Below are 17,614 nucleotides of genomic sequence, written 5' to 3'. Positions count from 1 at the left end.
CACCTGCCAACATGGCTGGTGAAATAGACCTTACATGCCAATGCCAAAATCTACCCACATTTGGCAGGTGTTAATTTTAGGCCCTGCTGGTTACACTTATGGGCATTGTAATAAATATCCTCAGAACACAGATCTCTTCTCAGGTAACTACTACACCTTTCAAAACCTTCCTGTTTAAAACAGAATAGACGGGACAGCCTGTGTGAAGGTTTTGGGGTGTGTGTGTCTCCTCACCCGGTCTCTCTGCTGCTGGGCCTTCTGGTGCTGTGCCTGCTGTTTGAGCAGCCTCTCGGTCTCCAGTTCCAGCATGCTGAGGCTCTTGCCTTGCTTGGAGAGGACTGATGCCTGGGGGCCGCTCCACCCAGACCCCGATCCAGAGACACACCCTGGGCCCCCGGGCTGGGCCTGCTGCAGCAGCTTCATGATCAGCTCCTGCTGCTGCCGACACTGCTGCTTACGCCTGTACAGCTCCTCCTCCTCACGCCTCTTCTGCTCCTCTTGCTGCCTCCTCTTCTCCTCCCGCCGCTTCCTCTCCTCCTCCTCTCGCTTGGCCCTGAGCTCAACCTCACGCCGTTCCTGGAGCTGAGGTACAAGAGACGAACAGAGTGAGAGAGAGATTGTCAGAGAGAGAGATTGTCAGAGAGAGAGAGAGGAGGGGAGACGGAGAGAAAACTAAACCAAGTACCTTCTGTAGCTGCTCCAGGGATGGCCCCTGAGTGGAATGACTCATGGTTAAGTCCCATAGGTTGGCCTCACCGCCTGGAATAGGCCAAAAACACGTTACTGACATACAATGGCAACGTGTACAAGGACATCCGGGTGAATGAAAAGATGTATAGCTGAGGTGTATCAGTGTTGGAGGATATGCAAGAGTGTGTGCTTATACAAATACGGTCAAATACAATGCTCCAAAAAATAAAGGGAACACTTAGGAAGCAACACTGATTGACAATACATTTCACATGCTGTTGTGCAAATGGAATAGACAACAGGTGGAAATTATAGGCAATTAGCAAGACACCCCCAATAAAGGACTGGTTTTGCAGGTGGTGACCACAGACCACTTCTCAGTTCCTATGCTTCCTGGCTGATGTTTTGGTAACTTTTGAATGCTGGCGGTGCTTTCACTCTAGTGGTAGCATGAGACAGAGTCTACAACCCACACAAGTGGCTCAGGTAGTGCAGCTCATCCAGGATGGCACATCAATGCGAGCTGTGGCAAGAAGGTTTGCTGTGTCTGTCAGCGTAGTGTCCAGAGCATGGAGGCGCTACCAGGAGACAGGCCAGTACATCAGGAGACGTGGAGGAGGCCGTAGGAGGGCAACAACCCAGCAGCAGGACTGCTACCTCCGCCTTTGTGCAAGGAGGAGCAGGAGGAGCACTGCCAGAGCCCTGCAAAATGACCTCCAGCAGGCCACAAATGTGCATGTGTCTGCTCAAACGGTCAGAAACAGACTCCATGAGGGTGGTATGAGGGCCCGACGTCCACAGGTGGGGGTTGTGCTTACAGCCCAACACCGTGCAGGACGTTTGGCATTTGCCAGAGAACACCAAGATTGGCAAATTCGCCACTGGCGCCCTGTGCTCTTCACAGATGAAAGCAGGTTCACACTGAGCACACGTGACAGACGTGACAGAGTCTGGAGACGCTGTGGAGAACGTTCTGCTGCCTGCAACATCCTCCAGCATGACCGGTTTGGCGGTTGGTCAGTCATGGTGTGGGTTGGCATTTCTTTGGGGGGCCGCACAGCCCTCCATGTGCTCGCCAGAGGTAGCCTGACTGCCATTAGGTACCGAGATGAGATAATAATAATAATAATAATAATAAGCCATTTAGCAGACGCTTTTATCCAAAGCGACTTACAGTCATGCGTGCATACATTTTTGTATATGGGTGGTCCCGGGGATCGAACCCACTACCTTGGCGTTACAAGCGCCGTGCTCTACCAGCTGAGCTACAGAGGACCACAGATCCTCAGACCCCTTGTGAGACCATATGCTGGTGCGGTTGGCCCTGGGTTCCTCCTAATGCAAGACAATGCTAGACCTCATGTGGCTGGAGTGTGTCAGCAGTTCCTGCAAGAGGAAGGCATTGATGCTATGGACTGGCCCGCCCGTTCCCCAGACCTGAATCCAATTGAGCACATCTGGGACATCATGTCTCGCTCCATCCACCAACGCCACGTTGCACCACAGACTGTCCAGGAGTTGGCGGATGCTTTAGTCCAGGTCTGGGAGGAGATCCCTCAGGAGACCATCCGCCACCTCATCAGGAGCATGCCCAGGCAGTGTAGGGAGGCCATACAGGCACGTGGAGGCCACACACACTACTGAGCCTCATTTTGACTTGTTTTAAGGACATTACATCAAAGTTGGATCAGCCTGTAGTGTGGTTTTCCACTTTAATTTTGAAGGTGACTCCAAATCCAGACCTCCATGGGTTGATATCCATTGATAATTTTTGTATGATTGTTGTCAGCACATTCAACTATGTAAAGAAAAAAGTATTTAATAAGATTATTTCATTCATTCAGATCTAGGGTGTGTTATTTTAGTGTTCCCTTTATTTTTTTGAGCAGTGTATATTGGCACCCTTGCACTTTACAATGGATTGCAATGGAGCAGAACTTTCTCTTTCAAAACTGGTTGAATGGCTATTTTTACCCTGTAGGCACCGGCAACTTACCACAAGTAGGATAAATAATATTTGCTGAGAATTACTTCGCCTCTAACCAAATTAATTAATTAACAATTTAACAACTTTGACTTTGAAGTGTAAAATCATAATTTCAGTAGTGATTTTTTGTGTGGTTCCGTGCAGTTGTAAATCAAACAAATACGTGCGAACAGCAAAAGTTTTAAATTCCAAATAATTTTAGAAGAACGTGTCCCAATATCTTTGACCGCACCTGTATAAAGTGTGCTTATATAAAGGTGTATGTGAAGCAGAGAAAGACTCAGTGGGTTCCTTTTCAGTACCTGACTGCTGGGAGGCTGAGGTACGCATGTCCCACATAGACCCATTATCTGGTACTGACATTGACCTGTTCATCGAGGGTATCATGCTAGAATCCCCACTCCTGAAAACAGAAACGCATTAGTACACTCACAAATACCCTCATATACATCCAGTGTGTGTGTTGTGGTGTGTGTGTGCGCGCCTACCTGTTCATGTGCTGGAACCTTATCTGCAGTTGCTGGTATAGAGCTGCAGTGGCTGCCTGCTCTAACTGTTTCTTCAGCAGCTCCTGATCCATATTGCTCTGGGGAACAACACCTACAGGGTTACCATACTGACTATACGACTGCTTCAGACAACACCCAAGCACACTACAGATTATCTGCTCTGGATAGATACACAATACAGCTACAAGAGACAATATACATTATATTCAGTAAAACACATGATTTTGCCTATGCCACTGTGGTACTCTACTTATTCACAGAAAATATGTTCACCACAGTCAATTATCTATGTGCCTTTGCTGTACCTGGATTAACTGACAAACTAACCACAGACACCACTAAACAACCACATACTAAGACTCCACCAGTAAACAGAAACACCCAGACAGATGTGTGCTCGCTGACTCACAGAGGACCCCCGAGGTGGTGGGGGCTGTCTCACCAGCAGGGGCGGGGGGGACGGGCCAGGGGAGAATGGCACACGCCCCCACATCTTGATGACGTCACCCAGGGGCTGGAAGCCCTCATCACAACCCCTCTTTACCAGCAGGGTCATTGAGAAGTATCCTGCCTGGAACCATTCGCACATCTCTACCGTGGAGAAGGGACCTGGACCGGGGGGAGGAGAGGAGTAAGACATTGGTCATGACAAAACAATATGACAATGTGATAAAGTACCTGTAAAGTATTATATGCAACAAATATTGATATATGTACAGTGCCTTCAGAAATTAAATCAGACCCCTTGACTTATTCCACATTGTTGTGTTAAAGCCTGAAATCAAAATTGATTAAATTGATTTTTTTTCTCTCATCCAGCTACAACATGTTTTTAGACATTTTTGCAAATTTATTGCAAATGTATATCTAATTTACGTAAGTATTCACACCCACAAGTTAATACTTTGTAGAAGGACCTTGGGTGGCTATTACAGCTGAGTCGTCTTTGGTATGTCTATCAGCTTTGCACATCTGGATTCTCACCCATTCCTCCTTGCAGATTTTTTCAAGCTCTGTTAAATTAGATGGGGAGCGGCGGTGAACAGCAATCTTCAAGTCTTTCCACAGATTTTCAATGGGATTCAAGTCTGGGCTTTGGCTGGACCACTCAAGGACTTTCACATTCTTGTTCTGAAGCCATTCCAGCGTTGCTTTGGCTGTATGCTTGGGGTCATTATCCTGTTGGAATGTAAATCTTCTCCCCCATAGCATGATTATGCCGCCACCACCACCATGCTTCACGGTAGGGATGGTGTTAGATGGGTAATGAGCTGTGCCTGGTTCTCAAAACACAGTGCTTTGAATTTAGGCCAAATAATTAAATTTGTCTCATCAGACCACAGAATATTTTGCCTAATGCTCTGTCTTTCATGTGCCTTCTTGCAAATTTCAGGTGTGCTATCATGTGCAGTTTTCTCAGGAGTGGCTTCAGTCTAGCCCCTCTCCCATAAAGCTCAGATTAGCAAAGTGCTGTAGAGACTGTGGTCCTTCTGGCAGGTTCGCCAATCTCAGCCAAATAACTCTGTAGTTCTGTCAGAGTGGTCATTGGGTTCTTGGTCACCTCCCTGACCAAGGTCATTCTTTCCCGGTTGCTCAGTTTGGTCAGACAGCCAGCTCTAGGCAGAGTCTGGTTGGTTCCATATTTTTCCATTTCCCAATGATGGAGACCAATGCGCTCTTGGAAACTTTCAACACTCTAGAAATCATTTTATACTCTTCCCCAGATATGCCTCATCACAATTCTATCTCGGAGATCTACGGACAGTTCCTTGGACTTCACGGTATAGTTTCTGCTCTGACATGCACTGTCAACTGTGGGACCTTATATAGACAGGTGGGTTTCTTTCTAAATAATGTCCAAGCAATTGAATGGGTCACAGGTGGACTCCAATCAAGTTGTAGTGACTTTTCAAGGATGATTTAAAAAAAGTGGATGCCCGCAGAGCTTAATTTGGAGTGTCATAGCAAAGGGGTGTGAATTTTAATTTAACAAATTTGCAGAAATGTCTAAAAACAAGTTCACTTTGTCATTATTGGGTATCGTGTGTAAATGGGTGGGAAAAAAACAATTTAATCAATTTTGAATACAGGCTGTAACAAAATGTTGTCAAGGGTATGAATACTTTGAAGGCACAGAGCAGTCGGAAAGTATTCAGACCCCTTCCTTTTTACACACTGTTACGTTAACCTTATTCTAAAATGGATTAAATTATTTTTTTCTCTCATCAATCCACACACAATACCCCATGACGACAAAGCGAAAAGTGGTTTTTAGAAAGTTTTGCTAATTTATTCTAAATAAAAGAGAAATATCTTATTTACATAAGTATTCAGACCCTTTGCTATGCGACTCGAAATTTAGCTCAGGTGCATCCTGTTTCATTGATCATCCTTGAGAAGTTTCTACAACTTCATTGGAGTCCACCTGTGGTAAATTAAATTAATTGGACATGATTTGGAAAGGCACACACCTGTCTATATAAAGGTCCCACAGTTGACAGTGCATGTCAGAGCAAAAACCAAGCCATGAGGTTGAAGGAATTGTCCATAGAGCTCCAAGACATTATCAGATCTGGGGAAGGGTGGCCAAAAAATTCTGCAGCATTGAAGGTCCCCAAGAACACAGATGCCTCCATCATTCTTGAATGGAAGAAGTTTGGAACCACCAAAACTCTTCCTGGAGCTGGCCGCCCGGCCAAACTGAGCAATCGGGGGAAAAGGGCCTTTGTCAGGGAGGTGACCAAGCACCTGACGGTCACTATGACAGAGCTCCAGAGTTCCTCTGTGGAGAGGGGAGAACCTTCCAGAAGGAAAACCATCTCTGCAGCACTCCACCAATCAGGCCTTTATGGTAGAGTAGCCAGACGCAAGCCACTCCTCAGTAAAAGGTACATGACAGCCCACTTGGAGTTTTCCAAAAGGTACCTAAAGGACTCAGACCATGACAAACAAGATTCTCTGGTCTGATGAAACCAAGATTTAACTATTTGGCCAGAGTGCCAAGCCTCACGCCTGGAGGAAACCTTGCACCATCCCTACGGTGAAGCATGGTGGTGACAGCATCATGCTGTGGGGATGTTTTTCAGCGGCAGGGACTGGGAGACTAGTCAGGATCGAGGGAAAGAATAACGGAGCAAAGAGATCCTTGATGAAACCTGCTTCAGAGCACTCAGGACCTCCGACTGGGGCGAAGGTTCACCTTCCAACAGGACAACGACCCTAAGCACACAGTCAAGATAACACAGGAGTGGCTTCGGGACAAGTCTCTGAATGTCATTGAGTGGCCCAGCCAGAGCTCGGACTTGAACCCGATCGAACGTCTCTGGAGAGCCTGAAAATAGCTGTGCAGCATTGCTCCCCATCCAACATGATAGAGATTGAAAGGATCTGCAGAGAATGGGAGAAACTCCCCAAATACAGGTGCGCCAAGCTGGTAGCGTCATACCCAAGAAGACTCGAGGCTGTAATCACTGCCAAAGGTGGTTCAACAAAATACTGCGTAAAGGGTCTGAATACTTATTTAAATGTCATATTTATGCTTTTTATTTTTATTAATTTTGCAAAAATGTCTAAAAACCTGTTTTTGCTTAGTCATTATGGGGTATTCCATGTAGATTGATGAGGAAAAAACAATTCAATCAATTTTAGATTAAGGCTGTAATGTAACAAAATGTAGAAAAAGTAAAGGGGTCTGAATACTTTCCGAATGCACTGCAACTGCTAAAAAATGATTGTGAATGTGTGTGGGTCTACCTTGGATTTCTGCCTGGGGGTCCTTGTAGAACCACTTCATGGCTGCCTCGTGGGAGAGTGGCAGGGCACAGTCCCTATGGACCAAGTGGGAGTGTGTGTGTCCAGCGGTGCGTGTGTGTGAGCGTGGGGCTGGGTGTGTGTGAGAGTGGGAGGAGATGTTGTGGCTCTCCTGCAGTGCTTGAGTGAAACTCTCCTCCTCAAGGGATGTGTCCTGCAGAGATGCCACCATCTTTTCAGCCTCCTACAAGGGTGGGAGAGGAAGATTAAAAATATGAACATTTACATAACACTAACACACATTCAGCCAGTATATCAAGTGTAATCTTAAATCGTGACAATAAATCCAGTATTTCTAAGTAAAAATTAATGCATGTCTAATTGACATGGTAATGTACCTGTTGCAGGTGCTTCATGCCCTCGTCCTCCTCCACTTCTCCCCCTGTTGATGGGAGGAGAGATCCGAAGGAGGGAGGAGGCATCAGGCTGGAGGTGGTGGTGGTGGAGGAGCAGGGGTCTGGACTGAGCTGAGCACCACTCCCTGGAGGTGAGCTGCCTGTGAGACCACAGAGAGAACAGGGGGAGAGAGGATGAGACATGTACAACTACTGTACTAGGGCCACAACTGAGCATACAGGTGAAACATTCTCTGGAGCAGATACAAACTGATGCCCAGTGAAGATGGTTCAAAAGAGCAAGGAGAAATGGTCAAAAATCCATTTCATGATAAATTTACTGAATTATGAAGACGACACATTTATAAATTGAATAAGCACCAGTTATTTATTTGACCCTTTAAACTACTCTTACTAATTTGAACATAATAAATTGTCCCGTTAGCAATAGCCCACATTAGCAGTAAAGGCTACTTATCGTTATTATTGACATCAGTAAAATGTATTCGATAAATGGTCAGTGTTGATACTTTCGGTTTATCGTCCCAGCTCTAGTTCACAACATGTGCATATCAGTAATTCAGTCAGGGCTCTAAAGTGCAAGCAATTTAATCGCATATTTTTTATTTAACCAGGTAAGCCAGTTGAGAACAAGTTCTCATTTACAACTGCGACCTGGCCAAGATAAAGCAAAGCAGTGCGATAAAAACAACACAGAGTTACATATGGGGTAAAACAAAACAAAGTCAAAAATACAACAGAAAATATATATACAGTGTGCAAATGTAGCAAGTTATGGAGGTAAGGTAATAAATAGGCTATAGTGCAAAATAATTACAATTAGTATTAACACTGGAATGATAGATGTGAAGGGGTGATGTGCAAATAGAGATACTGGGGTACAAATGAGCAAAATAAATAACAATATGGGGATGAGGTAGTTGGGTGGGCTAATTTCAGATGGGCTGTGTACAGGTACAGTGATCGGTAAGGTGCTCTGACAACTGATGCTTAAAGTTAGTGAGGGAGATAAGAGTCTCCAGCTTCAGAGATTTTTGCAGTTCGTTCCAGTCATTAGCAGCAGAGAACTGGAAGGAATGGTGGCCAAAGGAGGTGTTGGCTTTGGGGATGAACAGTGAGATATACCTGCTGGAGCGCATACTACGGGTGGGTGTTGCTATGGTGACCAATGAGCTAAGATAAGGCGGGGATTTGCCTAGCAGTGATTTATAGATGGCCTGGAGCCAGTGGGTTTGACGACGAATATGTAGTGAGGACCAGCCAACAAGAGCGTACAGGTCACAGTGGTGGGTAGTATATGGGGCTTTGGTGACAAAACGGATGGCACTGTGATAGACTACATCCAATTTGCTGAGTAGAGTGTTGGAGGCTATTTTGTAAATGACATCGCCGAAGTCAAGGATCGGTAGGATAGTCAGTTTAACGAGGGCATGTTTGGCAGCATGAGTGAAGGAGGCTTTGTTGCGAAATAGGAATTCTAGATGTAACTTTGGATTGGAGATTCTTAATGTGAGTCTGGAAGGAGAGTTTACAGTCTAACCAGACACCTAGGTATTTGTAGTTGTCCACATACTCTAGGTCAGACTCGTCGAGAGTAGTGATTCTAGTCGGGTGGGCGGGTGCCAGCAGCGTTCGATTGAAGAGCATACATTTAGTTTTACTAGTGTTTAAGAGCAGTTGGAGGCTACTGATGGAGTGTTGTATGGCATATGCGGCTAAATATTTTGCTGTGCGACCAGGAGTTTTATTTTGGGGGCACTGTGCGACTAGGAAAAAACATATCCCCGATAATTGCTGTAATAAGGCTTTGCAGTACCGTTGTTTCAGAGTGCCCTAGAGAAAAAGTGAGTGCAGAGTAGATAGCGTCATGGTTGCACCATTACTACAGCAAAAACTGTTAGCTTCTAGCCCAACCAAGTCGAAAGATCTGACCCATATTACCAGCAAAACATTTTTATCTTCCTATAGCGAATCGCCGGGACTGCATTTTACATTCAAACCATGTCATCATGGACCATTCTAAAACTACTTGCGTGTCGTTAACCATTTGTTTACACTTTGAGCAATGATCAGTAGGATTATGAGCTGGGATCTTATCAATAAATAAAATAAATAAAAAACACAACATTGTTAAGTTTCACAAGGATAGCATGTGTTATGCTGTATAATAAACTGGGTGGTTCGAGCCCTGAATGCTGATTGGCTGAAAGCTGTGGTATATCAGACCATACATATACCACGGGTATGACAATACAGTGAGGGAAACAAGTATTTGATTCCCTGCTGATTTTGTACGTTTGCCCACTGACAAAGAAATGATCAGTCTATAATTTTTATGGTAGGTTTATTTGAACAGTGAGAGACAGAATAACAACAAAAAAATCCAGAAAAACGCATGTCAAAAATGTTATGAATTGATTTGCATTTTAATGAGGGAAATAAGTATTTGACCCCCTCTCAATCAGAAAGATTTCTGTCTCCCAGGTGTCTTTTATACAGGTACGAGCTGAGATTAGGAGCACACTCTTAAAGGGAGTGCTCCTAATCTCAGCTTGTTACCTGTATAAAAAAGACTCCTGTCCACAGAAGCAATCAGATTCCAAACTCTCCACCATGGCCAAGACCAAAGAGCTCTCCAAGGATGTCAGGGACAAGATTGTAGACCTACACAAGGCTGGAATGGGCTACAAGACCATCGCCAAGCAGCTTGGTGAGAAGGTGACAGTTGGTGCGATTATTCGTAAATGGAAGAAACACAAAATAACTGTCAATCTCCCTCGGCCTGGGTCTCCATGCAAGATCTCACCTCGTGGAGTTGCAATGATCATGAGAACGGTGAGGAATCAGCCCAGAACTACATGGGAGGATCTTGTCAATTATCTCGTCAATGATCTCAAGGCAGCTGGGACCATAGTCATCAAGAAAACAATTGGAACACACTACACCGTGAAGGACTGAAATCCTGCAGCACCCGCAAGGTCCCCCTGCTCAAGAAAGCACATATACAGGCCCGTCTGAAGTTTGCCAATGAACATCTGAATGATTCAGAAGAGAACTGGGTGAAAGTGTTGTGGTCAGATGAGACCAAAATGGAGCTCTTTGGCATCAACTCAACTCGCCGTGTTTGGAGGAGGAGGAATGCTGCCTATGACCCCAAGAACACCATCCCCACCGTCAAACATGGTGGAAACATGCTTTGGGGGTGTTTTTCTGCTAAGGGGACAGGACAACTTCACTGCATCAAAGGGACGATGGACGGGGCCATGTACCGTCAAATCTTGGGTGAGAACCTCCTTCCCTCAGCCAGGGCATTGAAAATGGGTCGTGGATGGGTATTCCAGCATGACAATGACCCAAAACACACAGCCAAGGCAACAAAGGAGTGGCTCAAGAAGAAGCACATTAAGGTCCTGGAGTGGCCTAGCCAGTCTCCAGACCTTAATCCCATAGAAAAATCTGTGGAGGGAGCTGAAGGTTCGAGTTGCCAAACGTCAGCCTCGAAACCTTAATGACTTGGAGGAGATCTGCAAAGAGGAGTGGTACAAAATCCCTCCTGAGATGTGTGCAAACCTGGTGGCCATCTACAAGACACGTCTGACATCTGTGATTGCCAACAAGGGTTTTGCCACCAAGTACTAAGTCATGTTTTGCAGAGGGGTCAAATACTTATTTCCTTCATTAAAATGCAAATCAATTTATAACATTTTTGACATGCGTTTTTCTGGATTTCTTTGTTGTTATTCTGTCGCTCACTGTTCAAATAAACCTACCATTAAAATTATAGACTGATCATGTCAGTGGGCAAACGTACAAAATCAGCAGGGGATCAAATACCTTTTTCCCTCACTGTACATTTATTTTTACTTTTAATATATAATAATAATAATAATAATAATAATATGCCATTTAGCTATATCGCGGCTAAGGGCTGTATCCAGCTGCGGTCATATTGGCCATATACCAGAAACTCCTGAGGTGCTTTATTGCTATTATAAACTGGTAACCAACATAATTAGAAGAGTTTTTGGTATATTGGCCATCAGGCCTTATTTGCTTAATTATAATGTTGTATAATAATGTTGCGTAATCACTGTGCGGTGTAAAAAAACATGGGAATTAAAAACAAAAAAACAATGTTTTAAGTGAGAATAGGCATTGGTCTGTAGCCGAAAAAGAAAATTCACATCAGCACTACAATGCCTATTCCACCCATGCTCTAGCAAGGTTTTCCAGTACACAGCTTTGACCTACTACAGTAGATATGTTGGTATTGTACTTCAAACTACAGTACCAGTCAAAAGTTTGGACACACCTACTCATTCAAGGGTTGTTCTTTATTTTTACTATTTTCTACATTGTAGAATAATAGTGAAGACCTCAAAACTATGAAATATCACATATGGAATCATGTAGTGACCAAAAAAGTGTTAAACAAATCAAAATATATTTTATATTTGAGATTCTTCAAATTAGCCACCCTTGATGACAGCGTCGCACAATCTTGGCCTTCTTCCTTTCCTGTGCTGCACTTGAAGAAACTGTCAACATTCTTGAAATTTTCCGGATTGACTGTCTTAAAGTAATGATGCACTGTTGTTTTTCTTTGCTTATCTTAACTGTTCTTGCCATAATATGGACTTGGTCTTTTACCAAATAGGGCTATGTTCTGTATACCAACCCTACCTTGTCACAACACAACTGATTGGCTCAAACGGATTAAGGGAAGAAATTCCAAAAATTAACAAAGGCACACCTGTTAATAAATGCATTCCAGGTGACTACCTCATGAAGCTGGTTGAGAGAATGCAAAGAGTGTGCAAAGCTGTCATCAAGGCAAAGGGTGGCTACTTTGAAGAATCTCAAATATAAAATATATTTTGATTTGTTTAACACTTTATTAGTTACTACATGATTCCATGTGTTATTTCATAGTTTTGATGTCTTCACTATTATTCTACAATGTAGAAAATAGTAAAAATAAAGAAAAACTCTTGAATGAGTAGGTGTGTCCAAACTTTTGACTGGTACTGTATGTGTAGGCAGGTTGCTTCGGATTCAAACCTTCTCAAACAGCCTAATTCATACTCTCCAGAGGGAAAATTGACTTGTGTCCTGCTAATTAAAATGATGTATACCGATATACACACACACACACACACACACACACACACACACATACAGTGGGGGAAAAAAGTATTTAGTCAGCCACCAATTGTGCAAGTTCTCCCACTTAAAAAAGATGAGGCCTGTAATTTTCATCATAGGTACACGTCAACTATGACAGACAAAATGAGAGAAAAAATTTCCAGAAAATCACATTGTAGGATTTTTTATGAATTTATTTGCAAATTATGGTGGAAAATAAGTATTTGGTCAATAACAAAAGTTTCTCAATACTTTGTTATATACCCTTTGTTGGCAATGACACAGGTCAAACGTTTTCTGTAAGTCTTCACAAGGTTTTCACACACTGTTGCTGGTATTTTGGCCCATTCCTCCATGCAGATCTCCTCTAGAGCAGTGATGTTTTGGGGCTGTCGCTGGGCAACACGGACTTTCAACTCCCTCCAAAGATTTTCTATGGGGTTGAGATCTGGAGACTGGCTAGGCCACTCCAGGACCTTGAAATGCTTCTTACGAAGCCACTCCTTCGTTGCCCGGGCGGTGTGTTTGGGATCATTGTCATGCTGAAAGACCCAGCCACGTTTCATCTTCAATGCCCTTGCTGATGGAAGGAGGTTTTCACTCAAAATCTCACGATGCATGGCCCCATTCATTCTTTCCTTTACACGGATCAGTCGTCCTGGTCCCTTTGCAGAAAAACAGCCCCAAAGCATGATGTTTCCACCCCCATACTTCACAGTAGGTATGGTGTTCTTTGGATGCAACTCAGCATTCTTTGTCCTCCAAACACGACGAGTTGAGTTTTTACCAAAAGTTCTATTTTGGTTTCATCTGACCATATGACATTCTCCCAATCCTCTTCTGGATCATCCAAATGCACTCTAGCAAACTTCAGACGGGCCTGGACATGTACTGGCTTAAGCAGGGGGACACGTCTGGCACTGCAGGATTTGAGTCCCTGGCGGCGTAGTGTGTTACTGATGGTAGGCTTTGTTACTTTGGTCCCAGCTCTCTGCAGGTCACTCACTAGGTCCCCCCGTGTGGTTCTGGGATTTTTGCTCACCGTTCTTGTGATCATTTTGACCCCACGGGGTGAGATCTTGCGTGGAGCCCTAGATCGAGGGAGATTATCAGTGGTCTTGTATGTCTTCCATTTCCTAATAATTGCTCCCACAGTTGATTTCTTCAAACCAAGCTGCTTACCTATTGCAGATTCAGTCTTCCCAGCCTGGTGCAGGTCTACAATTTTGTTTCTGGTGTCCTTTGACAGCTCTTTGGTCTTGGCCATAGTGGAGTGTGACTGTTTGAGGTTGTGGACAGGTGTCTTTTATACTGATAACAAGTTCAAACAGGTGCCATTAATACAGGTAACGAGTGGAGGACAGAGGAGCCTCTTAAAGAAGAAGTTACAGGTCTGTGAGAGCCAGTAATCTTGCTTGTTTGTAGGTGACCAAATACTTATTTTCCACCATAATTAGCAAATAAATTCATTAAAAATCCTACAATGTGATTTTCTGGATGTTTTTTTCTCAATTTGTCTGTCATAATTGACGTGTACCTATGATGAAAATTACAGGCCTCTCATCTTTTTAAGTGGGAGAACTTGCACAATTGGTGGCTGACTAAATACTTTTTTCCCCCCACTGTATACACACACCACTTTTTATTCACAAATGCGAGTGAAATGCTTGCATTGTGGAGCCCTGACCACCCGCCTACGTGGCTGGTAAAATAGACATCTTACCCATCAAAGCCTAAATCTACCCGCATTTGGCAGGTGTTAATTTGAGATCTCTTGCATGTCAACATCGCAAACCTGACATATTTAAAGAGACAATGTACATGCATCAACAGGAAAATAATGCTTTTACACAATGTAAAAACCTAATATTCCACAAATGACTTTGTAATTTCAATTGTATCAACATTTTAGCTTTTATTATAAATACATGTCTTTACATATTAGTTTAGGGCACAACATGTGCTTCAAAAGTAGCTAGAATTAATAAAAGGCCCAATATAGGCTGTATCTCAATCAATTTAAAAAATCTTATTTTTTGGTGCTACTAAATTTCATGTGCTGCTCCTAACCTTTAAGTTGGGAGCACTAGTGCTACTAATGAATATTTTTTAATTTAGAGCCCTGAATTCAGTATTTACCTTCAGTGGGCACGTGGTTGGTTTTGGAGGGGTGGGAGATGGGTGCCTGGGGAGCCTCTGGGGCACAGGGTGCAGGGAGAGGGTCTGAGGAGGGAGGGGCAGAGACAGCAGGAGGAGAAGGAGTCCTGTACTTGTCCACCTCCTCACGTGCTGCTTCACACTTATCTAGAGAGAAAGAGAGGGTGAATGTGCATTCTATGAATGCAGCAAGTTCTTCTGTTAGTTGTTTACTAAAGCCAGGGAAAGTGTCTCACCTCTGTCAGTGTAGTTATCCTTATAGTTGTCCTTGTCTTCCTGACCATTCTCCTCATCTTCCTCTAGAGCTTCAAACTCCAGATCCTCTTCAGTGATGGTGTCCTTGGAGCCTTTCTGCTTCGACAAGCATAAGGCTCAGAATAGATATAAGTAACATGCAAACACACACACGTAGACAAACAGACAGAAATAATGCCTGCCAGCCAACACACAAACCTTGATGCACATGAAGGCCCCAGAGGAGTCAAAGGTGCCCATCTCTCCATCCTCCTCATCGGTGCACCACTCAGGAAGGCCGTCCCTGTCGTCCTCCCTGCGTGGGCCCTCGCCATCACGGAAGTCAAACTCAAACTTCCTCCGGCCGCCATGATCACGCCAGCCTGCAGACCGAGGACCCCCATCTATGTGTTTGAGATTTTGATTTGAGAGGGAGTGTCCATCAGACATGGAAAACGTGCAAAGTATTAGAAAACGTGCAACATTAGATTTGAGTAGAGGGAGTATGAGTGGTTAGGTCTGTGTTTGAGTGTACCATCACTGCGGGCTCCTGCAACTCTCCAGGCTGGCTGCTCTCCCACTCCTCCTGCTGCCTCTTCCTCCTCCTCTCGGAGCGTACGCCAGTTGTCGCTGTCGGCACGCCAGGAGTCCTTCCTGCCAAGAGGCCCCGCCTCCTCAAACCCTGGACGCACTACTTCAGCACGCCTGATTAGCTTCTCAAACCTGGGCCTATCAGCTCTGACAGAAGGAAAGACGATAAACAATAACCATCAATATGATCGAATGATAACCATCTGGGGGGCGAGGGCAGCGTAGTATAGGATAGTGAGCCTACCGGTCATCCCAGCTTTGGCTGCGGAGCATTTCTCGGCCACGACCGAAGCCCACCTCTCCATCATCAGGACCTCCAGGAGCTCTTTGGTAGAATGCACCTTCACCTCTTCCTCTCCCTGCACAAACACACATACATCAGAAATCCATTCTGGGGCCTATAACAGCAGGTTAATACATTTCTATGTGCATAGTTGCACCGTCCTGATCACTCCAGGTGGTGACTAACTGCACCTCTACCTCCTCTGATGCCTCCTCCACGACCCTTGGCCACACCTGCAGGGGCGGCCCCGCCTCCCTTTCCCATCAGCCTCAGCACAGCCACACTGTTCACAGACATGGAGAAGTTTCTCTGCAGGACAGAAGGAAGGAGAATGACGTTGACACAGAAATACATTTTGTCAACCTACACTGAAGCAGGATAAGCACATTGTGGGTGAAAGTAACAACTAAGATCTGAGATTTGAGAGTTAATCCTGCCCAAATACTTCTCAGGGATCAGAGCATTGAACCTCTGACTCACTAACCGCTCCTACATCTCCTGCAGTCTCACCTGCTCCTCCTCAGTTAGAGGCTCCAGGGCCAAAGGCTGCACAGGCTCATCTTGCAGGATAGCAGCAAACTCCTTATCCTGCATGATATCCTCTGGGGGCTGGGAACACACAGTCTGGTTTACTTCATACCCATTAGTCATAACAGGCCAGACACCTTTAACACAAACAGTTGTATTGGAATCATCAGAGTGAGTCACTCATTACATAAGCTCACCTTGTCATCTTTGATATAAAGTGCTAGCATCTCCTCGCGGCCATAGCGGTAATCGGCCAGCTTGGACTTTGGCATTGCTGGAGAGGGAGGGGGGGACGTCACACTCCGCCCTCTGGATAGTGCACGGAGCCTGGGGAAAATAAATCACCATCAGCACAATCCATGCATGCATAAATAACACTTCAAATGCAATCATTATTACTGAAATAATAGTACTGGGCCATGTGTAAGACCATATCCATCTATTATCTTCACCTCAAGTTTAGGTTGGATATGCATCGCCCATTATCTTCCCCTAGACAACTACGGGCAACAAGCAGGAGCAGAATGAAAACAGTACACAATACAACGCCGTTGATTATCTTTTAGTAAAATTGAGATGTTGAGTTGTTGGCAATGTAACAAGAATTTATGTTTGCGGGTGCTCTTATTGAATGATTGGAGTAGGGATAAGGAGAAGCCCAACTAAGTGTTAAAACCTGCTGATTGAGGCATTTTTCAAGGACGACTTGCGACATTCCATTATTTTAAGCTAGCTATATACAAGTTGAAGAATCATCAATAAACAAAACGTGGTTCTCTTTTCTTTACATTCTAAAACTGAAATGACCAAGGTCATGTTGACATGCACTCACTCTAAAAACAAGCCAATGGGGAAAGAGAAAATGGAGACGATAGAATGCAGTGTGTTGAGAATGGGCCAATGAGGAAACAGATTGGGGCACTGAGGGAGGAAGGAGAAAAGTGAAGGACAGGGGGAATAAGGGGGATAGTGAAGATATTCTTTAATTTACTGACATATAAGATCAATTCAATTAAAAACAAGAGTTGGTTATGGGCTAAGAATGTAAGCAGGGAGGAAAGAACTAAGTCGCTCTGGATAAGAGCGTCTGCTAAATGACTAAAATGTAAAGAGGAATTAATGAGTTAGAGAACGAAGAGATGCATCACCATTCTGGGCCGAAGTTAAGTGTTTCAGCAGTCATACTCCTCTCTTCAACTGGAGCTCAACGCTTCTGTTGGCACAACAAGGGCGACAGTTAAATCATGTCATGGCGCCACATAATCAACCAATCAAATATCCTCTTTGGGGAGTAATAAAATACTCTCTCATACCACACAGCTCA

At 44.3% G+C, this 17,614-nt stretch overlaps 1 protein-coding gene across 4 annotated transcripts in view; it reads right to left on the bottom strand.

Moving 5' to 3' along the window:
- Positions 1–17,614, bottom strand: part of LOC121541795 (GRB10-interacting GYF protein 1-like) — a 35,059-nt gene that overhangs the window by 15,660 nt on the left and 1,785 nt on the right. For 2 of the 4 annotated variants that reach the window (XM_041851097.2, XM_041851098.2), the window contains exons 3-19: positions 17,439–17,503; positions 16,743–16,790; positions 16,488–16,617; positions 16,273–16,371; positions 15,960–16,071; positions 15,724–15,838; positions 15,424–15,626; positions 15,108–15,292; positions 14,891–15,005; positions 14,637–14,801; positions 7,335–7,492; positions 6,940–7,180; positions 3,596–3,795; positions 3,166–3,263; positions 2,980–3,080; positions 686–759; positions 235–582 (exon numbers count right to left, since the gene is read on the bottom strand). In XM_041851097.2, coding sequence (XP_041707031.2) covers positions 235–582; positions 686–759; positions 2,980–3,080; positions 3,166–3,263; positions 3,596–3,795; positions 6,940–7,180; positions 7,335–7,492; positions 14,637–14,801; positions 14,891–15,005; positions 15,108–15,292; positions 15,424–15,626; positions 15,724–15,838; positions 15,960–16,071; positions 16,273–16,371; positions 16,488–16,617; positions 16,743–16,790; positions 17,439–17,473 — 2,427 coding nt within the window. In that variant the 5' untranslated portion in view covers positions 17,474–17,503. The remainder of the gene's footprint in view (positions 1–234; positions 583–685; positions 760–2,979; positions 3,081–3,165; positions 3,264–3,595; positions 3,796–6,939; positions 7,181–7,334; positions 7,493–14,636; positions 14,802–14,890; positions 15,006–15,107; positions 15,293–15,423; positions 15,627–15,723; positions 15,839–15,959; positions 16,072–16,272; positions 16,372–16,487; positions 16,618–16,742; positions 16,791–17,438; positions 17,504–17,614) is intronic. The other 2 variants (XM_041851099.2, XM_041851100.2) reach the window with 1 other exon arrangement.

Source organism: Coregonus clupeaformis, chromosome 27, assembly GCF_020615455.1.
Source record: "Coregonus clupeaformis isolate EN_2021a chromosome 27, ASM2061545v1, whole genome shotgun sequence".
In the NCBI taxonomy this organism is placed as follows: Eukaryota; Metazoa; Chordata; class Actinopteri; order Salmoniformes; family Salmonidae; genus Coregonus; species Coregonus clupeaformis.
The sequence above is the reverse complement of the archived record's forward strand: the minus strand, read 5'-3'. Positions and strand labels throughout refer to the sequence as shown.